The 26212-nt window shown below is 41.2% G+C and overlaps 1 protein-coding gene across 1 annotated transcript in view; it reads right to left on the bottom strand.

The window, feature by feature from the left end:
* The window catches only part of ttc17 (tetratricopeptide repeat domain 17), a 102611-nt gene extending 84058 nt beyond the window's left edge, over window positions 1–18553 (bottom strand). Inside the window, exons 1-4 of the mRNA XM_028793498.2 lie at window positions 18371–18553; window positions 3923–4012; window positions 322–491; window positions 23–134 (exon numbers count right to left, since the gene is read on the bottom strand). Coding sequence (XP_028649331.2) covers window positions 23–134; window positions 322–491; window positions 3923–4012; window positions 18371–18523 — 525 coding nt within the window. The 5' untranslated portion in view covers window positions 18524–18553. The remainder of the gene's footprint in view (window positions 1–22; window positions 135–321; window positions 492–3922; window positions 4013–18370) is intronic.
* Window positions 18554–26212: the final 7659 nt, after the last annotated feature.

Consider the following 26212-nt stretch of genomic DNA (forward strand, 5'->3'; position numbering starts at 1 on the left):
CAGAGTCCATGTGTCTACTCACCCGTAGATGGTGAAAAGCATGAATGCTGTATGGAAGCTCTAGGGCTGTTGTGCAGTCAGGCACTGCTAGGTAAGGAGAAAGAGGCATTCTGGAATCGAAATAGTCTTCTGGACTATAAGAGTAGTACAAACATATTAAAAATGCTTTAATTTCATAACAACATGAAAGACGAGCAATAAAGTAAACTTAATTACATTAAATATTCCAAAATCCTTTTACAAGCTTTATAAGATGTATTATGTTGTAAATATTCAAATCCAACAAATGACTACATATTACACAAAAAAAAGATTTAATACCTAATGCCTTTACTCTCCAAAGAGATGAAAGTACCATCATAAAGATCAAGATCTCCCAGAGGAACTTTTGCTTTGACACAGTCCAAATCTTCTTTATAGTGTCTTTGTTCTAGGCCTGTGTCTCTGTCTTCATTTTCCTCAATGTGGATTTTCTGTGCAACCAGCTGTTTCTAAAGAAAAGTTGCCAACAAAAAATATCTATTATATGAATGTGCATGCATACTTAAAAGTACTGTCATTTTAAAACGCATACTTTTTCCAGAACATGTTGTGTGTTGGTGGCACGATGGTGCAGTGGTAGCGCTGCTGCCTCACAGTAAGGAGACCCAGGTTCACTTCCCTGGTCCTCCCTGCGTGGAGTTTGCATGTTCTCCCCGTGTCTGCGTGGGTTTCCTCCAGGCGCTCCGGTTTCCTCCCACAGTCCAAAGACATGCAGGTTAGGTGGATTGGCGATTCTAAATTGGCCCTATTGAGTGCTTGGTGTGTGTGTGTGTGTTTGTGTGTGTCCTGTGGTGGGTTGGCACCCTGCCTGGGATTGGTTCCTGCCTTGTGCCCTGTGTTGGCTGGGATTGGCTCCAGCAGCCCCCCGTGACCCTGTGTTCGGATTCAGCGGGTTGGAAAATGGATGGATGGATGTTGTGTGTTCATCAGCAAATGTAAGTAACCTGTACACATGACAACAAGGACCCCATAAACCTGTATGATGTCAAACATTGCTAACTGTACTCACCATATTGTGCCCTGAATACAATGAAGTTCTGACTCTTCTTTGCTTAGTGCGCCCATACTACACACTCCAGTACCTCAGTCTCACTAAAGCTGGCTTTCTCACTACACGGTTTGCTTGATGCTTGACAATAACCTCATTGCTGCTTCAATATGCAAGGACATTGGTACTAGGACTCTTGATGAATTCATAAGCTCGCATCAAGAGAATTTTTAAACGTTTTGAACACTCCTCATATATTCATGCATTTGTCTTTACATTACTGATAAAAATTTGTAAGAAGCAGGGTCAATTAGAGAGCATTTGGGATCAATGTGCTCATTTTGTGTCAGCACAAGCTTATGATGGCATGTCCTATAAGGTTCGGGTGGCAACACAGTTATGCAATTTTTGGCTTTACATGCCATGTCATTCCCTCAATATCAGTATATGTGGCACCTCCAACTTTTTAAAGCTCCAGCTTTTTTAAAGTTCAAGGTTTTCAGTTTGAGAAAAGTTAAATTAGTAGGGAAAACAGGCAGCATGGATACCGGGTATTACTTTAAAGGAGTTCTCCAAAAATAACAAGGGGACACAGTTGATTACCAGTAAATTTTGCAAACATTACAATTGTCTTCCTCAGAGAACAAAAAAAAATGTAATAAATTAAGAAGCAGCAAACTAGATAGTAATATTTGGGGGCATTCATGTTTCAGTAATGGAATAGGTTTTGAAGAGCTGTGGCAGGCTAAATGACCTATAGTGTTTGTATATTTTAGCCAAAGCAAAAAATGGATTAAGTAGAACATCACCTGCACTGAAAATCTGTAACAACCGCAGCCGTATGAAGCATACCAGGCTTGCCCATTTGGCATGTCAACCTCTATTAACAAACAACTGAATTCTAATTTTACACTGTGCACATGGAATCTAATCCTTCAACTTTGAATGTACATATTTCTTCTTTTAGAATACAACCAGCTCTGGATGTTTAGGTATGACTTTTAAAACTCCAAAGATATAATGCTATCACTCTGTTTGATTTAGCTTATAACAGTACTGAGTTTGTTAATTTACCTTAAAGCAACTTATTAAATATTAAAGCTTTGATCAAAAAAGCAAAGCTAACAGACTATTGCAAAGAATGTAGATATATATAAAATCCAACTTCTGTCTGTCTGTATGTATGTCTGTCTGTTTTTTTACGAGAAAACAACTTAACGGATTTAGATCTTTTTTTTTCCTATAATTTGCTTGAACATTCCAGTTGATTTTGTGACTTCTCTCATCGCGCCAAGTATCATAGTTCACCGAATTATTCACACGAATCCAAAAGACAGGTTGCGGGCCGAGGGGAGGGGGAGGCAGGACCTCAAGAGTAGGGAGCCGGGCAGGACCCTCCTCACTTACACTCCAACCTCTGTTCCAGTGGCTCTACCTCTTGCCACATGTTGGAGTGTACCTTGCCTCTGCTTAGCTAGTGATATGTGTTTGTTCAGCAGACATGATCATCTAGAGATGGTTAAAGAGTAACATTTGACATTTTTGGGAGAGGTCACAGCTATGTGGTATCACAGCCATGTGCTTTTCTCCCCACGTGGGGGACGTTCTCCCGTCAGAGCTGAACACGATCAGGTACAGTGCCAACGTTTAATGTTGGACCGTACATACCTTCCGCTTGGCTTTTAACATTTTTCACAGCAACATTCTCGCCCCTGATAGCAAAACCAAAAATATTGTATATCAAGAGGCCCTCGGATACGAAAGCTATCAATATAAATTCTTCTCAATACAAATTATTTCACTTTTTTTTTTTTTGGATTTTTCAAGTTTCTCCTGTTTCACTACTACATGGGCGAAGCCACGGAGAACAGTTAGTATAGCATACTTTGAGGAAATGTCACCTGGAACATGGCTAACTTGACACTCTAAACAAACTATATTCAAGACTAAAAATTAATGATTAACCCATATTTACATCGCTTTATCTTTACATATAATACGCTACCGTGGCTGTTCATTTGTCTGTCCAGGATTTTAAATCGCCTGTAGCTCGCAAATTGTTTGACCTATCGACCTGAAATTTACTACACACATACTATGTGACCTCTACTGTCCGCTTTCAGCATGATGATTGACCTCCAAGGTTATTCCTCCATCCATCCATTTTTCAACCCGCTGAATCCGAACACAGGGTCACGGGGGTCTGCTGGAGCCAATCCCAGCCAACACAGGGCACAAGGCAGGAACCAATCCCAGGCAGGGTGCCAACCCACCGCAGTCCAAGGTTATTCCTCTTTTTATTTTTATTTTATTGTAGAATCAACTGTCGGCAGCGGCCAGCAGGATGGCCGTGTGGCACATGCATACGGGTACCATTCTCATCCCTAACCACCTTCGCCGTCACTTCCTCTACCTCTTCATATCTTAAATCATTCTTGAGGCAGATTGAAGACATAAGTGCCAGCTTAAGTGAAAAATTAAAGAAAATGTACTAAGTAATTACAATACAAACACTGACTTAATCAGTTTTCATGCGAAAAGATGGCGACGAAAGAAGAGGGCCGCTAGGGTGGAGAAAAGAACAGCTGCTCAGGAAGCAGAAAGCGCATCAACCTTTGAGCAAACAAATGATAAATGTACAGAGAAAGAGAATGAAAAGTAGAAATGCTCAAGTCAAGTGGATTCACTGCACATTATCTATCGTGCAGTGCGCCATTACTGGTATGTTTATATTACAAATTGAACATTAGACTAAAAAGGGGTAAGAAGCTGCACAGGCTCTTCATGCCTATCCGTGATTTATATATGTTTGGAGACATGGCATCTTTCAGGACTATGTACCATAAAAGCTCACCTTTTATCAGATTAATTCAGATTAATCAGATTAATTACCTCAAGCTCTTTCAGGTAGCTCACTCTTGCCTCTTGTCTCATAAAAATCACAAGGTCATGAGGATGTTTTAAATTTAATGAAGAATCAACCTTAAACAAAAAAAACACAAATTAATATTTCTAATATACATACTATACATACTATTGCCAGGATTTGAGAAAAATAATAATATACACATTACCTGTATTATAGTTTAAGCCAAATAAAATGATATCACCTCTGACTTTAAACATAACAAAGTGATCAACCAAAAACTATAAACAAAATAACTTTCCTTAAACTCACTTAGTCCTGAGACATGGCACAATCCAAGTCTACACAAAATGCCAAACCACTGCTGGCCTATTCACATACTCACATGCACACCCACCCACCCAGCCACAAGCTTGCCAATTAAACCAGCATGCCAGGTTTTTGCATCTTTGGGATGTGGGAGGACATCCAGGGTACCTGCATAAAAACTAACCACACAAGTAAGCTCTACATGAACAGTAACTGATTACTGGATTCAGAGCCAGAAAACTAGATTCATGAAGCACACTTTTGTCTCACCTTAAACCTATAAATATCATATACAATTAATCTATGCTAAGAAAATGACCAATTAACCTAACAGACGACTTTTCTGTTTAGGTGAATGACCTTCTTTTCAAATTATCAAGCTTGTGATAATAGAAAGTACAATTCCTCATGTATCCATTTTCTAAACTCATTAGCACATGCAGAGTGTGAATAAAATTCTCTAAACAAATTCAGCAAAGAAGAATTACTGATCTGTGGATCATGCACATGACAGCTAAAGCACCACATTCACCTCATAACACTTACATACACAAAGTACAAAATAATTAGCAAAACAGAAAAATTACAATATAAAGAAAAAGACAAAACTGCAACTCCTGTGTTGCCACATGCTCCAAAAACACTTTCTCTTACCTTGTTTGGGCCTGTCTTATGATTCTCGACTAGCTTTGTGCATCATTATAAAATATTACTCCTCAACCTTCTATATCCCCAGTTCTCTTTATATGCCCTCCATTTTTACTGTCACTAAATGGTTTGTAACAGGAAGGCGACTTTAAGATAACCATTCAGATCAGATCTGAATCTGTTCCTCGGAGAGTCGCAGTCAGGGCAGCTGATGGAACGGTCTTTACGGGTGACTCTGCAGTTGTGACATGCTGGGCTGGCTACTTTGAGCAGCTGTTTAAAGATGATCCTCCAGTTAGGACGTTGGATATCTCTGGGTCCACGGTTCTTGAGGCTGATCCTCCAATTAGCTGTGAACCATCCGGTCTCACCGAGATTGCACAGGTGGTGAACCAGCTGAAGGTAGGGAAGGCTGCAGGGATCTGTGGTATCTGAGGTGACCTTCTCCAGGCTGGTGGTAAGGCTGTCCTCCTGGCATTACAAGCAATCTTTGCTTCCCTTTAGATGACAGGAGTGATCTCAACTGACTGGAAAACGGGACTTGTCATCCCTATCCAGAAATGGAAGGGTGATCACCTGAATTGCAGCAACTACACGGAGTTAACACTGCTCTCAGTGCCTGGTAAGGGCCTTGCTAGAATCATCCTCAATAGGATCTGTGATCACTTGCCTAGCAGCGACCAGAGCAGTCTGGTTTTAAGCCTAAGAAGTCTACCATCGACCGCATTCTAGCACTGATAGTTCTCATTGAGAGCAAATGTGAATATCGGCAGAGTTTCTTTGCAGTCTTTGGTGACTTTCATAAAATATTTGACTAAGCTGGTCGAGTTATCTATGGGACATCCTGAGTTTTTGCTTGATCTCCCCCAAAGTTGCTTGAAATCATGGCCGGTCTGTACATAGGTACTGTAAGTGCTGTGCACAGTGGAGGCAGAAGCTGTGTGTTTTTTCCCCAGTTGATTCTGGGATTCGTCAGTGGTGTGTTCTGCTCCTACTCTGTTCAATACTTGCATGGACTGGGAGTTGCACAGGGTCATGGGGTCCAGTGGCTGCGGGGCATCTGTTGGTGAAGAGAAACACACTGATCTTGACTTTGCTGACGATGCTGTGATCTTCGCAGAATCAATGAGCCGTGTGCCCCATGGTTACTCTCTCAGGTGGGCATTAGCATATCATTATCTCTTGGACCAATAGTGTGAGTCTTCTGCATTTGACTTATATGACTAACATCATAAAATATCAGAAATTATACGGTAAAATCAAGCCCTGACTTATCTGTGAGGATATACGGTAATTAAAGAAAATGAAGATTTGATTGCAATAATCTATTTGAAAAAACATTGATACATCATTTCCACCTTTGGAAAAGAAAAGTCTACCCTTACCTCTAATAGCTGTCCTTTCCTATAAATGTCCAGTTTCCTGACACTGACTGGAAGGAAATTCCTCCCACTATTACATGCAGAATTCTTTCCACTGTGCCATGTCTGAGGGGTGTCTTGCATGCACAGCATATTTTGAATCCCCACCATGGCAGCTCGAGGAGATTCAGATCTGTGCTTTGAACTGGCCATTCCAGAACCTTCCATTTCTTTCCTTGGTGGATTTACTGGTATTTTTGGGGCCACTGTAATCTTGCAAGGTCCATTTTCAGTTAAGCTTTTGAATCTTCTGACAGATGGTCTCACATTATCCTCAAGCACCCTCTCATCCAAAAACACAATTCATAGTGAACTGTGTGAAGGTGCGCTGCCCAGGCTTTGAGGTTGCAAAAGAGCCCCCAACTAAAACATTTCTACCACCATGCATTACAGTTGCTATCAGGTACTTCTGGTCAAATGCTGTCTTTGATTTTAACAAAAATGTCCTCTAGTCCTATGACCAAGTGACTCTTATCTTTGCCTCATCTGTTCAGAACAATTTGTTACAGATTGTGACCTGGGGTCTCATTTATAAAACTTTGCATATACTTGAGTGTTAAAATATGCGTATTCCAAACAAACTGGAAAATACTTGTACAAAAAAAAAACACATTTATAAAACTGGGTATACACTCATTTTTATGACGTTTACCTTTACCTTTTGTTTTGTCTTGGTAGAGCTCTCTATTACTCTACTTAACCCCTTTTGTATTATTAATGTGTAGTCTTTGTCAGAATGCCTCAAATCTAACAGACTTACCACTGTTTATGAGGTATTGTACTTTAGAACTTCTCCCCACCTTCCCTTCTACATTTATAACCCTAGGCAATTAGGTGTAGTAAAAGACAAGCAGGAGTTAAGTTACACTTTAAATAATGTATTATTGATAATATTCATAAATAATAACAATAAGCAAAGTACAAGTGAATATTGGCAACCATACAACCCGATAAATGTTAATGTATAGTTTCACGCGGCACACAGACTTGTTAGTAACTTAAAATGTCTCTAGTTAAGTCTTCATTTTTGGTCATCTTTCTTCAGAACAGGCTGCATGCCTGTCTCAATATGGATGCCGATCTGTGCTCTTCATTGTGTTGTCCTTTTCAGTTCATGGTGTGAGATGGACTTTCATCACTTGGTCAGAGAGAGAGAGGGTGAGGTAAAGCAAGCCAATCTATAGGTTTTCTGTCCAACCCCTACAGCCAATAGGGTGTCATGGTACTTAAAGGCTTCTGATACAAGCCAATTCCAAACAGCCATACTTCAGACCAATGTGGGGACAGAATACCCTCACACCTGCCCTCCAAATTATCCATCCATCCATCCATTTTCCAACCCGCTGAATCCGAACACAGGGTCACGGGGGTCTGCTGGAGCCAATCCCAGCCAACACAGGGCACAAGGCAGGAACCAATCCCGGGCAGGGTGCCAACCCACCGCAGGACACAAACAAACACACCCACACACCAAGCACACACTAGGGCCAATTTAGAATCGCCAATCCACCTAACCAGCATGTCTTTGGACTGTGGGAGGAAACCGGAGCGCCCGGAGGAAACCCACGCAGACACGGGGAGAACATGCAAACTCCACGCAGGGAGAGAGAGAGCCGGTGCGGGTGAGCGAGCAAGCAAGTGAATGCTCGCAGGCAGCTGTATGGAAGCCTGGATGTTAGGCCGACACCCAGGAGTGGATTGCTGAGTGATCGAGTAGCGGGAGTGACCAGTGAAGGGCGACTGGCCGCGTAATGCCGAGAAGGCTGCAGAAGTCAGGAGGCTTGGTGGAGAAGTCCTTGATGTGAGCATCCTGGTCATCAAAGAGACCAAGTCTCGAGTCTGGGATGAGTGTGCGACCGAAGCCAGGATCAGCTGCAGAGAGAGCGTCTTGCCTGCTGCGGAGCCCAGACGGGTGAAGCAGGAGAGACGCTAGGATAGAAGACATCGGGTTCTGAATGGTATTTTAAAGGACTGCTTCCAGCGTTGTTTATACATCGGTTTTAAAGGATCGTTTTTGTATTGATTTTTAAACCTCCATGTTTCTTTTATGAATTACTAGCTGATTACCCAGTGGCTTCACTCACTGAGTGCATGGGAAAAAACTAAAATGTAGTCTACAAGTTATTAAACAGTAACACATTAACATTTTAAGAAGTAAAGATACATTGAGCACTACTGGAGTGGTTTCGGGTAAACTACATTTTAAAGGAGCTATAACACAACAGGTAAGTAGTACTAACAGCAGCTAAACTGTATTTGGATCATCTCTCGGTAGTAGACCCCTTATGAAAGGCGCTACATGACGGCTGTGGTATAGAAATTACATTTTCTATGTGAACGTCCAAATTTCTGCCTGTGGTAATGTGCCTTACTGGCATTACCAGCAATTAAAGAAAATTAGTTTTGTGTCCTCTGCAGTGTTAAGAAGGTTTTGGTTTGGGATAAAAGGAAAATAAGGTATAAAGAAAGGAAATTTGCCTTTTTCTTTTATATAGTGTAGAGAGACGTCTTCACTGACGATATGAGCGCCTTTTGGGGAGCGTCGCGGCGGGTCTCGTGTAGACTGGAGAGACTGCCCTGCCATTAACCGGCCGGGATGGCACTGTAGGTCCACCACTCCTGTGCGTGCCTCTCGCAACCTCATAACCTTATATGCGCAAAAGAAAGTGCGAAGCGCCTTAATATTAGTTTGCCACGGTCTAGAAAAGGGATTCCGTGTTTGCCGTTGTCTGGGCTATAGCTCAGGGGAAGGAGGAAGAAAATTTAAAATGCTTACTTTCACTTAACTCTTTGAGGGCTGAATATTTTTTACAAAAAACATAGTTTTCTGAAAAGAAATGGTTTAACATCGAAATCAACATAAAATGTCTGTTGCTGCATGCTGTGGCTGCCAGTTTGTCAAGAATGTGCGACAGGCATGCTGCCAGGCTGTCTTTGTGTGGCTGGGACAGCAGCAGCAGTCATGGTCGCAGTGCATTGCAGTGTGGCTTCTACCTCTCATCATTGTTAAGTGGCAGTCCTCCCAGGTGAACAGTGCTGCAGGCGTGTCAGCTACTTGTACCAGTTCAGCACCATGATTAGCTGGGGACCAGTCAGCTGAAGCTGGAACCTCACATTTTATTTTTGATCGCTTTTATCAAAATCGGAGTCTGACAAGTCATAGTCCAATTTAGAGAGAATAGGCAAGACATTGTCCACGGAGTACACGTCCGTTTTGATCTCTCGCCAGATGTCAGTGCCTTCTAGCAACGAGATTCCAACTAAAACATAACGGTTGGTTTTGTCACCGTTTACAATTGATTACCATCGTCAACTCCTCCTTTTGACAAAAGTCGACATCAGCCCTGAAAGAGTTAAGGCAGAAGCGCAGTCACCGTCTCAAAGGCCGGCACAGCTACACGCACGCGCGCGCGCCAGGTGATCGTCTTTTATGGTATTTTTGCAGGGCAGGAGACCCCACTTTTTGCAGACATGTTCACATCATCATGTGCCTACGGAGGGATGACGTGGAACAGGTTAATTGGTCGGCGTAAGGGCGCCAAATACAAAATGGAATTACAACGCCTGACAACCTTGCACTATGTGCCTGTGATTCAAGAGAAAAATAATTCTGATAAATGTGGACGCTGCCCTTCCATGATTAACAGGCAGAAGGTACAAACAATTCCAAAGTCCAACACTTTACATGAAGAAGTCTGTAAAATAATTGATTACAAAAGCAACCTTGAATGTTGCGGGGTTTTAGTGACCTGAACTCACCTTAAGGGACAGTAAGTAGTCATGCAGGGCAATTTACAAACAGAGTCCTGCTTCGATGGCGCCGATTACACTCATTCGCAAAGATTTCCACTCTCCCAGGAGCCGACGGGGCACTTGAAGTGTCACAAACAGTGCGAGAAGAGAGGATGCTGCCCGAAACTGCGAAGCTCTCAATGCGGCAGAGCAGCCCGACAATCCATGCCTCCCAGCGTCCACTTTGTTCTCAACGTAATTTCCATATCACATGGTCATACGTAATATCCGTTTCATACATAATTTCCATATCACGTGGTCATACGTCATTTCCGTTTCAAACGCGAAAAGAATTTTATATATATAGATTTATTTCAAGAATTTGACTCACTGAACTTTATTTATTTGAATATTTTGTTTTTGATTGTTTAATAAAAGCACTGTTGCACTTTGTACCATCCCCTTGCTATGTTGTTGCCTCACTGTCTAGCTCATCGGTAACATTACCGACTGTGTAGGGTTCAAGGGCTCCCAAATAGCAGGTGGGAGCACGGAGCCGAACCCGCATCGTCACAGAAGGAAAGATAGCTTCATTGGTTTGACAGAGATTCCCTGCATTTGCGGGAGTAGCGAGGTGACAACAGCAGCAAAAATGGCATTGACATCTGGCAAAGTGAATGTGTAAAGCAAAATACTCCGTGGATGACGTTTTGCATATCATCGGCTGAATTGGACTCTGTCTTGTCAGACTCCGATTTTGATACAAGTGATCGAAAACGAATGTGAGGTACCCGCATCAGCTGATCACAGTGCCGAACAGGTTCATGTAGCTGACGCACCTATGGTAACGTTTGCCTGGGAGGACCGCCACTTACAATGACAAGAGGTACAAACCACATTACGACGCACTACGACTGCATATGGCTCCAGCCTGGCACGCATTGCTGATGAAATGGCGACCACGACATGTAACAACAAATGTTTTATGTTGATTTCTATGTGAAACCATTGCTTTGTGTGCTTTCAGAAAATGGTGGTTTTTTTTGAAAAAAATATTTACCTCTCAAGGAGTTCATAAGTGCCAGCATCCATGATTTCTAGGAGCCCAGGCATTTTACAATACAGGCTTACACAGCTGGCATAATAATAATTCTTTACATTTATATAGCGCTTTTCTCACTACTCACGCAGGGAGACCCCAGGATACGAACCCATGATCTCCTTACTGCAAGGTAGTAGTGCTACCATTGCACCTCTGCATATACATGACCCAATCACATCACAAAGTGCATTTAATAGAATAAAAAAGAACTATCAAGGCGGGGTGGTGGCTCTGAGGCTCGGGATCTGCACTGGCAATCGGAAGGTTGCCGGTTCGAATCCCATAAACGCCAGTAGAGATTCTGCTCTGTTGGGCCCCTGAGCGAGACCCTTAACTTGAAATTGCTGAGCGCTTTGAGTAGTGAGAAAAGCGCTATATAAAGGCAAAGAATTATTATTAAAGCTATCAGTGCCTAAACCCATAATAAGTAATAACTGTAAGTAACACACAGAAACACGTCTACTGCACTCAGAGGGAACACAGGTTTGTTTTAAATCACCACATGTGTGGATAGGCATGGCTGAGATAGATAGATAGATAGATAGATAGATAGATAGATAGATAGATAGATAGATAGATAGATAGATAGATAGATAGATAGATAGATAGATAGATAGATAGATAGATAGATAGATAGATAGATAGATAGATAGATAGATAGATAGATAGATAGATAGATAGATAGATAGATAGATAGATAGATAGATAGATAGATAGATAGATAGATAGATAGATAGATAGATAGATAGATAGATAGATAGATAGATAGATAGATAGATAGATAGATAGATAGATAGATAGATAGATAGATAGATAGATAGATAGATAGATAGATAGATAGATAGATAGATAGATAGATAGATAGATAGATAGATAGATAGATAGATAGATAGATAGATAGATAGATAGATAGATAGATAGATAGATAGATAGATAGATAGATAGATAGATAGATACTTTATTAATCCCAATGGGAAATTCACATTTGTGTTACACATCTGGCATTATGTCGAAATGGCGACATACCTCGCTACTGCAAGGGCTGTGGGATTGACTCTTGGGGGGGGAAAGCACTTTGTGAGGACTCAGAGCACCTTCCTTGACAGAACTGAATGACAGGATCAGGGGAAGCGAATGTAAAACAGCAGGAAGAGGCAGAAAAGCAGAGTTTTTTTGGAGACTGAAAGGTGTTTTTCTCTGCATATTTGGCGGGATGATGCAGGGTTGTGGAGTCGATAGATAAATCCTTCGACTCCGACTCCTTAGTTTCTGGTACTTCTGACTCCGACTCCTCTTTATTTAATTTACTAATGTGTTTTCCATGTTGATTGAAGGAAGGCAACATACACGTCAATTAACCACAGAACTACTGGCTAGGAAGCTGACTCTCTACCCTATTGGCCAGTTTAAACAAAACACAAGAACCCCATAGCACACACCTCAACCTACGTCATTACACTCGTTTACACTCAAATGAACTTGTTAAACACATTATATCTGAAATAAAATGAAAACACTCTTTGTAATGCACCATAATTCAGATTACAATATGTGAATGTCAGGTTATATAATAGCTCAGCTGAACTTCACCTTAGTAGTAACACAACTATGCACTGGGCTTTATTCTTACATCAGAGAAGTAGTTAATTCTGACTATTGTTTGTGAAATGAGACATTTGAACTTCCTGTATTTGTTTTTCATTACAATTTAAATTTATTAGTACATTTTTGCTGACTCCATGAACCCAAAATTGTCTCCGACTCCTCAGCCCTGGGACCAAGGCTCGACCATTCAGAGGTTGTTTATTTGAATAGGTCAGTATTAAGCTATGAATAGGCATGAGATTTTGAGATTTCTGTATTCAGGGAGGAAATCACATCTATGTTTTTATTGCTCTTTGGTTTATAAACCGGAGAAGTCACAATCAGGTAGCCTAAACTGGCAAAAAAAAAAAAAAAAAAAAAAGTTCTTTAGTGTGAACACACAGCATTGACCCTCTCCAAAGAGAACTAAAAACTGGGTCTGAATATCATAGTCATCACTTTTGATCTTTAATATGTTTGTCACATTGACAGACATAATAATAAGGGCTTAAAATAATAAGTAGACACGTGAGTTGTCATTTCGCTGGCTTGGCTGCATCTTCCTACTTCATCAAAGGTGTCATCCTTTACCACTTTCTTCAAAATGCTGCGTACAGATATGTATTAGAATTGCTGTGAATATACACAAGTTCTCTTGTATAAATCATGGCTTTGGTGTAGAACGTTGCACACACATTTCAAGCTTCATTTTGTACAAATATAAGTTTTATATATTTGACCCCTTGATCCTTGCCTAGGCGTCCATACGGAAACTTTAGTCTCACCCACAACATCATTTCTGGACAACATACCTACCGTGTACATCTAATCTACGCAGTTTCTTTCTAATGGTAGACTCGTGCACTTTGACATCAACAGGAACAAGAGTTACCTGTAGGTACCATGTTGAAATTCTGGGATTCGGAGAGAGTCCTCTCTCTGACACACTAACACCGAGTACCTGCAGCCAACAAACTATCTCACGTCTACGCGTGGAAGTGTGTGTGTCTGTCCAGCCCGGAAATGAGAGGTGGAGTCGTGGTAAGGGCCCAGCCTCCAAGGAAACACAAGAGCAAGGCAAGCACGTTGGCAAAACAAAACCTTGGAAGAAACAGACACTCACTTAGTCATTTAATACACAAGTGAGGTGAGTACGTTGGCAAAATGGTATCCCTCTTCCTTTTCCTCCCGCCGCTAATGCACAAGCGAAGCGAGCACATCAGCAAAATGAAACCTCCGAAGAAAGAGACGCTCGCTTAGCCGCATAATACACAAGCGAGGCGAGAATTTCAGCAAAACGAATCCTCCTAGGAAAGACAGAGATGCTCAGAGTAGTTTCTTTCAATTACCTGACATCTGAACATTTCAGTAGTTTCTAGTACCCCCGGCTTTTTACAGCACATGTTTATATATATATATATATATATATATATATATATATACACACACACACACAGGTGCTGGTCATAAAATTAGAATATCATGACAAAGTTGATTTATTTCAGTAATTCCATTCAAAAAGTGAAACTTGTATATTAGATTCATTCATTACACACAGACTGATGCATTTCAAATGTTTATTTCTTTTAATGTTGATGATTATAACTGACAACTAATGAAAGTCCCAAATTCAGTATCTCGGAAAATTAGAATATTGTGAAAAGGTTCAATATTGAAGACACCTGGTGCCACACTCTAATCAGATAATTAACTCAAAACACCTGCAAAAGCCTTTAAATGGTCTCTCAGTCGAGTTCTGTAGGCTACACAATCATGGGGAAGACTGCTGACTTGACAGTTGTCCAAAAGACGACCAATGACACCTTGCACAAGGAGGGCAAGACACAAAAGGTCATTGCTAAAGAGGCTGGCTGTTCACAGAGCTCTGTGTCCAAGCACATTAATAGAGAGGCGAAGGGAAGGACAAGATGTGGTAGAAAAAAGTGGACAAGCAATAGGGATAACCGCACCCTGGAGAGGATTGTGAAACAAAACCCATTCAAAAATGTGGGGGAGATTCACAAAGAGTGGACTGCAGCTGGAGTCAGTGCTTCAAGAACCACCACACACAGACGTATGCAAGACATGGGTTTCAGCTGTCGCATTCCTTGTGTCAAGCCACTCTTGAACAAGAGACAGCGTCAGAAGTGTCTCGCCTTTGGACTGCTGCTGAGTGGTCCAAAGTTATGTTCTCTGATGAAAGTAAATTTTGCATTTCCTTTGGAAATCAAGGTCCCAGAGTCTGGAGGAAGAGAGGAGAGGCACAGAATCCACGTTGCGTGAGGTCCAGTGTAAAGTTTCCACAGTCACTGATGGTTTGGGGTGCCATGTCATCTGCTAGTGTTGGTCCATTGTGTTTTCTGAGGTCCAAGGTCAACGTAGCCGTCTACCAGGAAGTTTTAGAGCACTTCATGCTTCCTGCTGCTGACGAACTTTATGGAGATGCAGATTTCATTTTCCAACAGGACCTGGCACCTGCACACAGTGCCAAAGCTACCAGTACCTGGTTTAAGGACCATGGTATCCCTGTTCTTGATTGGCCAGCAAACTCGCCTGACCTTAACCCCATAGAAAATCTATGGGGTATTGTGAAGAGGAAGACGCAATACGCCAGACCCAACAATTCAGAAGAGCTGAAGGCCACTATCAGAGCAACATGGGCTCTCATAACACCTGAGCAGTGCCACAGACTGATCGACTCCATGCCACGCCGCATTGCTGCAGTAATCCAGGCCAAAGGAGCCCCAACTAAATATTGAGTGCTGTACATGCTCATACTTTTCATGTTCATACCTTTCAGTTGGCCAACATTTCTAAAAATCCTTTTTTTGCATTGGTCTTAATTGATATTCTAATTTTCCGAGATACTGAATTTGGGACTTTCATTAGTTGTCAGTTATAATCATCAACATTAAAAGAAATAAACATTTGAAATACATCAGTCTGTGTGTAATGAATGAATCTAATATACAAGTTTCACTTTTTGAATGAAATTACTGAAATAAATCAACTTTGTCATGATATTCTAATTTTATGACCAGCACCTGTATATATAAACCCAACGTCCGTCTGTCTGTCTGTCTGCTTTTCACGAGATACTACTTAACAGATTTAGATGGGGTTTCTTATATATAAACGTCTATGTGTGGCAGTGTGTGTGTGTGTGTGTGTGTGTGTGTGTGTGTGTGTGTGTGTGTGTGTGTGTGTGTGTGTGTGTCTGTCCAGCCCTGCAGTGAGAGGTGGAGTCGAGGTAAGGGCTCCGCCTCCGAGGAAACAGAAAACTCGCTTAGCCACTAATAACACAAGCAGGGCCAGAACGTCAGCAAAACGGGATTAATAAAGTATCTATCTATCTATCTATCTATCTAAACCAAACCTCAGAAGAAAGACGAAGTCACTTAGCCGCTAACATCGGCAAAACGGTATCCCTTTTACTTTTCCTCCCGCTGCTAATACACAAGCGAGGCGAGCACGCCAGCAAAATGAAACCTCTTAAGAGAGAGAGCCCAGAGTAGTTCCTTTCAATTACCTGACAACTCTACATTTCAGTTTTTTTTTCTGACGATTTCAATAGTTTCTAGGACCCCAGGCTTTTTACCACAGCTAGTTTAATTTAAGGGTGTCAAAGACAGGTGACTGGGTCAATATGCTGGCATAATGCCCCACTGTGACTGCGACTACCAAGTAAGATGTTTTTCTTTCTTTTTTTCCCTTCCTCCATTTTAGCCATTCTGGTGTGTGTTCAGACTACAGTGTGTGTATATTTATTATCTGTTTATTTACTTAGACAAAATAAAAAGACAAATAAAGTTCAATCTATCTGTCTATTAGCATCTTGTGTTCTGCTCTTGGGCTGAACTTGAGAGGGAGATCTGGCCTGGAGAGCTTGGCAGGTGTTGGAAATCTTCTCCACTTATAGCTGAAAATGCTGATTTTCAAATGTTTGGTGGTCTTTTTAAATCCTTTTCCAGACCCACGGATAATCTTCTGCCTGAAGGCCTCCTCAGAGATCACTTTCAATCTAAGCCTCAGAACAGACTAAACAAAGATGTCAGAGACTGATGACGACACTTTCAGACAAAATCCTCTCTAAATAGGTTTTACTCATCTGCACCTTATTCTAAATTGAGGTGCTTAAGGTGGTGTTAAATGGAAGGAGCTCTTACTTTTTCCACATGCAAATTTTTCATTTCTTTATTTAAAATATACAATGAAATAAAAAATGTAAAAATGGCATTATGAATGTTATATTACCTTTCTCTATAGATGCTCATTAAACGAAAAGAAAAATTGGGAGTGGTCTCCCCTAAGCTTTCTGTTATACTCAGATATGGGGATGGATACTTCAAATTTATGATATTTTTAGGTTATCATTAAAGAACCATAAAAAACAAATCAAATTAATAATATATTGAACAATTATTATACAAGTAAAGTTGAATAAATCGGACTCCGCAGCTGCATGAACAAAAAGTAAACTGTTAGAGGAAATAGGCCAAAAGTTGTCAGAAATCTACGTTTTGTATCTAACACTTGTATGCAAAATTTGGTTGACCCAAGTGAAAGCGTACTCAAGTTATCGCGTTTAAACACACACACACACACACACACAATTCCAAAATGTGGTATTTTCGGAGTCAGGGAGGTCTAAAATGTCGAGATTAAAATCTCGAAATGTAATTTTTGGACGACTGTAATACTTTCCCTAAACTTCGTATACGAGAAAATCAGGGAGGTCTGAAACGACGAGATTCGTTCAAAATCTGGAGATCGAATCTTCGGACGATTACAATACCTTTCCCTATAGTCCGTTCACTAGAAAGTAATCAAATCTTGATCTGTCCACATAGATTAAAAAAAAAAAATAAACATTTTATGGGATGTACCTACTTTGTCACATGACTGGATGTGTGTGTATATGTAAATATATATCGAGAGTGAAAGAGAGAATTCAAAACTGTTATAAATCACTTTGAGCTTTACTTAAAAGTTTAAAGCACGAAATATAAATAAAAGTACTATTATTAGATTCCACATTACAATTACTCAATTTCCTATTGTTAGCTTAAGAAAAATATAGCCGACTTTTCCACGTCCATGCGAACTGTTTCGCTAATATTAATGATAAACCATAATGCCGAGATTTTGCAAATTGGACCCAAGGGATCATTTGATATGGAATTTTCTAGTATTTCCAGGTTCCGTTGAAGTTCAGTTTCTATCCGTGACAGAGACTTACATTTGCAGTGACATTAAGGTCATCGACTTGACGCGGATGGATTTATTGTAAGATTTCAACGATGAATTCCTGTTTATGCTCTGATTTGATGTTTAGATACTCGAATTGTCAAACAAAACAATACCTTTAGGATTTATCAGCAGATTGTTTTAGGATGAAAACTGACATCGAAGACGCAGTGCTTTTTTTCCTTGCGGTGGCTGCCCCTCCCGACCGTAGCGTCAATCCAATGACAGCACCCAAAACCCACTCTCTAACTCGCCTTCCATTCCCCTCAATAAAATACAGATAGGGGCAAATTATCCTTCACACCCTCGGAACTGTCATCTCACGAACGGCAACACATATGGACTTTACACTACAAGCAAATTTTCACTTAAGTAACATCCTACCAAAATAACGACAGGGCCCCTCAAAGAAGATAACGATGTCTACCCACCTGCTGCTGTATCTTGCCATCCTCTGTCACTATCCAATGTGTGGTAGTCAAGCCGACATCTGTCATCAATCCCACCACAAGAAGCAAAATTCCCGCGAAACGACAGCAGCAGGAAATCCTAATCTTCAAACCCTGGCAGTCTTCGACCGCCATCTTCCACCTTCGAAAGGAAACTAGTCAGCGGAACCGGAAACTCACCGGCTTGCTACCCAAAAGAGGTGGGACCAAGCGGTGATTGACAGGGCGGATGGCTAGTGACAATTTATTCTCTCGGGTCTATAAACAGGTAAAGCAAACTGCCAGAGTATAATGATGAATATCATTTGAAAAGATACTACTGTATTTTCAAATAGCTGCTGTATAAACGCCATACAAAGGCACTGATCTCACATGCAAACTGTACACTTTTATATCTTTTTTGTTTGCAGAGAATCTAATTTTTTTCGTATATTTCACATTCCCAACAAAGAACAGAGTAAAGAGATTTCTTAATGCAAAATTTATATTTGCTTATTTCGCTGATGCCTTTATCCGAGTCGACTTACAACATTTGAGAGACACATCATTACATCTCTTTTGTTTTTCCAGTTGGAGCACAGGCACATGAATCTGAACCTCGTAACTTCAGGGTTTGAAGTCCAAAGCCTTAGCCACTATGTCACACTGCCAGCCAATAACAATCATTCTTGAACTGCTCAAAAAAATGAAAGGAACACTTCGAAAACACATCAGATCTCAACTGGAAACAAATCCTGCTGGCTATATCTACTGATATGGACTGATATGGTAATACGTGTGGACTGAAAGGATGGCACATCGTTTGATGGAAATGAAAATGATGAACCTACAGAGGGCTGAATTCAAAGACACCCCGAAAATCAAAGGGAACAAAATGCAGTGGCAGGCAGGTGAGTCCATTTCACCGAAATTTCATTGCAGCAACTCCAACTCGTACTCAGTAGTTTGTATGGCCCCCATGTGCTTGTATGCATGGCTGACAATGTCCTAATGAGACGACGGATGGTGTCCTGGGGGATCTTCTCACAGATCTGGACCAGAGCATCACTGAGCTCCTGGACACTCTGAGGTGTCAGATGGACCGAAACATAATGTCCCACCCAGAGGTGTTCTATTGGATTGAGGTCAGGCGAGTGAGCGTGGGGGCCAGTCAATGGCATCAGTTCCTTCATCCTCCGGGAACTGCCTGCATTCTCTCACCACATGAGGCTGGGCATTGTTGTGCACCAGAATGAACCCACTGGACCAGCATAGGGTCTGACAATGGGTCCAAGGATTTCATCCCGATACCTAATGGCAGTCAAGGTGTCGTTGTCTAGCCTGTAGAGGTCTGTGTGTCCCTCCATGGATATGCCTCCCCAGACTGACCATCACTGACCCACCATGCTATGCTATGTTAAATCATTCCTGTTTTGGGGGTTTTCTCATTGTTGCCCCTCTAGTGCACCTAATTTCATTTCATTAACACCAAAACAGCTGAAACTGATGAACAAGCCCCTCTGCTAGTCTTAACTGACCAGATCAATAGCCCAGAAGTTTCATCGACTTGAGGCTATACTTGGATTAAAAAGTGTTCCTTTAATTTTTTTGAGCAGTGCATATATATACAGTATATATGTGTGGTGGCGCAGTGGGTAGCGCTGCTGCCTCGCAGTAAGGAGACCTGGTTTCGCTTCCCGGGCCCTCCCAGAATGGAGTTTGCATGTTCTCCTCGTGTCTGTGTTGGTTTCCTCCCACAGTCCAAAGACATGCAGGTTAGGTGCATTGGTGATTTTAAATTGTCCCTAGTGTGTGCTTGGTGTGTGGGTGTGCCCTGCGGTGGGCTGGCGCCGTGCCCGGGGTTTGTTTCCTGCCTTGCGCCCTGTGTTGGCTGGGATTGGCTTCAGCAGACCACCATGACCCTGTGGTTAGGATATAGCAGGTTGCATAATGGATGGATGGATGGATATATATACTGTATGTGTAACTTTTAAAATAAAACATATAACGTGGTTAGCCAGAAACACCATTTTTTGGTTGGATTACACCTGGGGGAAAGTCATTAAGATTTAATACAATTATGTTGCTCTTTATTTCCACAAAAACTGCTTATTATCTTGAATTACTTTTTTTGCTAACCAAGTAGCAAATCAGCAGTGACCTTGTGTTTCTCCATACAGTCCAACCAAAAATTCATGTGAATCCACTGAAGTGGGAAGGTGAAATGTCACAACTCAGAGTCAGAATTATTCAAAAGCATGTGAATGCATCGTTAGCCTGGGTTTTGTTAAATAGTTGTCTCGTAATGAACTTCTCAAAGGATTTCATGACATGAGAAGTTAATGCCAGCGGCCTGAGGTCACTTACTGCTCTTGGGTGTGTAGCTTTTACTAATGGAATAACATTCGCCCGTTTCCAGAGTCTAAACACTTGCTGTAAATCCAGAGACATCTCAAATATGGAGTACAATACTGGAGAGAGCTGCTCTGCATAGGAGTGAAGCAGATTATATTGTCTGGTCCTGTGCTTTTTTTGATTTTAGTTTCTTGAAGGACTCTTTTGACATCTGTCATAAGAACAGACAGAAGACATCAAAAAGGTTTGGGGCAGCCACCCGTATATTATGCCCTGGCTGCAAAATGGGTTTGTTAAGTTGCGTAATGTTCCAGTTCAGGTTGTGATTTGAGTGCATAAAGATGGCAGCTTTAAAGGCCGGGACCGGAAATGACGTCATTGTGACTGAAAGTGACATCTTTATGGGTCTTGGGGCTGGAAATGATGTCATTGTGATCAGAAGTGACATCTTTATGGGTGCCAGGGCCGGAGGTGACGTCACTGTAGGTGCCAGAACCTTATGGGATTTCCCATGATTGGTCTGCAGAGGATCGAGAGAAACAGTCCGTGCACCTCACCACCCCCTGGACTGGAGTGGAATTGTCGTTATTCAAGTCATTCGCAAGTGTGTGACACATCGTTTTGAATAAAGAAAAGCTGACTCCTGGCTCCAGTCCTGAGTTTGTTCTTTAGCTGACTAATTTCCAAAGCAAAATTCGGTGACTCAACCCTTAAAAAGATTTCATTTAACTTTTGAGGCAACTAAAAATCAGTTTTAACCACTGCCAAATTCAACACGATTATTGCATTCAGTGTGAATGCCTTGTCTGATTAACTAACCTAATTCACATTAAAATTCACAATCTCAGGCTACATCCACACTGCTAAGTTTTGATTTAAAAATGGCATTAATCATTAATTACACCAAAACAGGGATAAGCAAGGAAGGTGGACATTTTTCAGTGTGTAAATGTGTGTGTGTGGAATGGGGAAAATATCAGAAAACAAGGCTCTAGTTTGACTGACTGCCATAAACTGCTTAAATGTTCATAAGAGCTGACATTAAACCCATTTTTAACAGGACATAGCCTAGAAGAAGCCATTCACTCTCCTTTAGATATATCTCCACATTTTATTCTCTTTTAGAATCTGCATATTGTATTGTGGACGCTAGGGGTCGCTGTTGCCCCGTTGAACCCACCAGACAGATGTCCAGGACACACGTTAAAAGCACCAAGAAGATTCTTTAATAATATTCTTCAATAAACTGCACAAAACACAGCACACACCACAATTCTTCCAATAATAAAGCAATAATCACAATAACCAATAACACAAATCAATCCTCCACACCCAGCAGCTCCGTCACACTCCCACCCAACTCCGGCTTCGCTTGCTGGTATTCCCAGAGTCCTTTTATAGTCCATGGCCCAGAAGTGTACCTTCTCCGGGTCAAACACCACATCATCCTTCTCAAGTGTCCCGGAAGTACTGCGGGTTTCCGTCCTCGTGACTCTGAAGTACTTCCGGGTTAGTGTAACAGGAATAGTCCCCAGGTTATTGATGAGCTCCCCCTGGCGGCTCCTACAGCATCCAATGGGGCTGAAGAAACGGATTCCATGTCCCATGTTGCCCTGAGGGAATCCAAGGAACACCTGCCCATCCATCACAGTGTTTAAATTAGGATTTTGTGTTGTGAACCTGGCAAAGTGAACACAAATTCTGAAAATCTTCAACCTTTTATGTTACACCAATAAGACCACATATTGTAGCACTGGAGCTAATGTCAGGTTCCATAAGATTTGGTTATACAGTACAAGGGGGGCTCTGCCCCCTGCTCACTTCGCTCGCCTACCCCCGGCATTGGGTATCCTGAAATACATTAGTCGAGCTCGTTCGTCTTGGAGCCGTGCCCGCTTTGCTTGTGGCATTTCAGACGCACGTTGTAGGCGCCTGCATTCATTGATTTTATCCAGCTGGGCTCGTGTTTGTATATCCGTCAGTCGAGCTCGTTCATTTTGAACCCGTGTCTGCTTTGCTTCTGCAGTTTCAGACGCGCGTTGTAGGCGCCTGCGTTCATTGATCTTATCCAGGTGGGCTCGTGTTTGTATCGTTGAGCTGTATTGTGTTTGAATTCGGTGTAAAGCGTTCAGTGGTTTGTACAATCCCAAGCAGCACATTATTCCTAACTTCACTCCGCAGTAGTGCCACTCACAATATGGCGGTGACGCCTGCACCTTCCGTACTATCATTGTGGACCTGTGGGACTGCCGTAACCTCTTCCGTTTGAATCTGGGCTGCAGCGCAGAATCCTCTTTTTTGTATGGCTGTGTTGTTAGTCGTTAGCTATGGGCGCGTTGTTGCTTCATTTCTCATTCACGTCAGTTGAGCTCTTTCGTTTTTGGGCCGTGACTCCTTCGTTCGCGGTGGATACGACTTTGCGTGCGGTTTATGAGACGCGCGCTGTACACGCCTGCACAGTATGTCTCATGGTCCCATCGCCGTGTACCTGCGTCCATGCCATCCGGTTTACCATTCTCAGTTAGTAATATGAATAGGAGCCTGCTGCATCATGGTCCATAAAATACGCTTATAGTATCACAATACATTAGCCTGAATTAATAATGTAATATCTAAATAAATAACTTATCTAGCTTACAGTCACAGAGTGCATTCTGGCCATGTCAGGTGCAATAATAATAATAAGATAGATAGATAGATAGATAGATAGATAGATAGATAGATAGATAGATAGATAGATAGATAGATAGATAGATAGATATGAAAGGCACTATATAATCGATAGATAGATAGATAGATAGATAGATAGATAGATAGATAGATAGATAGATAGATAGATAGATAGATAGATAGATATGAAAGGCACTGTATAATAGATAGATAGATAGATAGATAGATAGATAGATAGATAGATAGATAGATAGATAGATAGATAGATAGATAGATAGATATGAAAGGCACTATATAATCGATAGATAGATAGATAGATAGATAGATAGATAGATAGATAGATAGATAGATAGATATGAAAGGCACTATATAATAGATAGATAGATAGATAGATAGATAGATAGATAGATAGATAGATAGATAGATAGATAGATAGATAGATAGATAGATAGACAGATAGATAGATAGATAGATAGATAGATATGAAAGGCACTATATAATAGATAGATAGATAGATAGATAGATAGATAGATAGATAGATAGATAGATAGATAGATAGATAGATAGATAGATATGAAAGGCACTATATAATAGATAGATAGATAGATAGATAGATAGATAGATAGATAGATAGATAGATAGATAGATAGATAGATAGATAGATAGATAGATAGATAGATACTTTATTAATCCCAAGGGGAAATTCACATACTCCAGCAGCATACATACATATAACAGAGAGACAAGCCGGGAAGCACACAAGGTTGTGGAAATATAGAACAGAATGCAAAAACCTTAAATATGTCTTAAACGTTTTACAACAAAATGTTGAATCCGATTCAAGGTGGTCACCAAGCTCAGTACGTTGGGCGTTACCACCTCCCTCTATAATTGTAATCTGGACTTCCTGGACAATACACCACAGTCTGTTAGGGTTAGACAAGCACACTTCTTCTACCCTGACTGCGAACTTTGTGGTCCCACAGAGCCATGTGCTGAGCCTCCTACTCTACTCCCTCTTCACTTATGACTGTGTCCCCATACATGGATCTAACACAATTGTTATGTTCGCTGAAGACACCACAATAGTAGGCCTCGTAATTTACAATGATGAGTCAGCCTACAGAGAAGAGATCCTCAGTTCACTATAAAACCATTTTAAGGCTTTCGGATCCATGGGATGCCACTGGGACCTTTATGGAGTGCCTTATTATTCTCAGTCTGCCTGCTCCCATAAGGACAGATCATTTCAAAATATAAAGCGAATGATCTCAGCTATGGAAGATGACGTGCAGGTTTACTTGTCAATAGCACCAGATGAGCCAGAGGCTCTAAATCCTCTGAGTCAGCATCTTCTGGCATCATCAACAGAACGAGAAATAATTTCCTTAAACTTAACAATAAAAAAGACATTTTTAATTATTGGAAAAAAAGTGAGTACTGATAACAACAATAAACAACAACATTTATTTCTAGAACATGTTTTCATACAAATGATGTAGCTCAAAGTGCTTTACAAAGTGAAGAAAGAAATAAGAAAAAATATATAAATAAGATTAGGCAATACTAAGGAACAAAGAATACTGTAAAGTCCAATGGCCAGGAGGACAGAAAAAAAAACAAAATCTGCAGGGTTTCCGAGGCCACAAGACCACCCAGCTCCCTCTCAGCATTCTACCTCAATCAATGATCTCAATCAGTCCTCATGGCTTTCAGGCTTCACGTAGAAGAATTTGATGATGATGGTCATGTGGACCTCTGGCCTTCAATCCATCAATGTAGAGACATCACGGTGCTTTGATCAGATGGTGGTGGCACAGCTCGGCACCACAGAAAACTGGAAAAAGAACAGCAGAGAAAGTAGGGGTTAGTACAGATTACGGAGCCACCAGGAATGATAATGATAATTCAATGCATATACAGAATATCAGAGTTACACTAAGGTGACGCTATAAGAAAGTCATGTTAAAGTATTTTGTTTTTAACAGTGTTTTAAAGTGCTCCACCATATTAGCCTGGCCAATTTCTATTGGTCAGCTATTCCAGATTTTAAGCACATAACAACAGAAGGCCACCTCACCACTTCTTTTAAGTTTAGCTCTCGGAATAATAAGCAGACACTCATTTGAAGATCTAAGGTTACGATTTGGATTGTAAGATGAGAGGCATTCTGAGATATAGGATGTAGCGAGATTATTTAAGGCTTTGTAGACCATAAGCAGTATCTTATATATAAATGTCTACATGTGGAAGTGTGTCTGCCCGCCTGTCCGGCCCGGAAGTAAGAGGTGGAGTCGGGGTAAGGGCTCCACCTCCGAGGAAACCGAAAACTTGCTTAGCCACTAATAACACAAGTGAGGCGAGCAAATCAGTGATATGAAACCTCTGAAGAAAGACAAAGTCACGTAGCTGCTAATAACACAAGTGAAGAGAGCACATCGGCAAAACGAGACCTCCTAGGAGAGAGACACCCAGAGTTGTTCCTTTCAATTACCTGACATCTCTACATTTAATTTTTTTTCTGACGATTTCAATAGTTTCTAGGACCCCCTGGCTTTTTAAAGCACGGGGTTACACAGCTAGTTAGCAATAATAAACTAGGGCATATGGCTTTACAAATAAGGCCAGAAATCTTGGTGTCATTTTAGATTTAAATCACACATTAAGCCAATTACTAAGACATTGTTCTTTCACAAAGAAACATTGCACAAGTTAGATCTTTTATATCACTGCAAGACACTGTAAAGTTAATACACACTTAGTCTTCAGGCATATCGGTCAGGGGTTCTTAGACTCGGTCCTGGGGACCCCCTGTGTGTG

Source organism: Erpetoichthys calabaricus, chromosome 2, assembly GCF_900747795.2.
Source record: "Erpetoichthys calabaricus chromosome 2, fErpCal1.3, whole genome shotgun sequence".
NCBI classification, from domain to species: domain Eukaryota; kingdom Metazoa; phylum Chordata; class Cladistia; order Polypteriformes; family Polypteridae; genus Erpetoichthys; species Erpetoichthys calabaricus.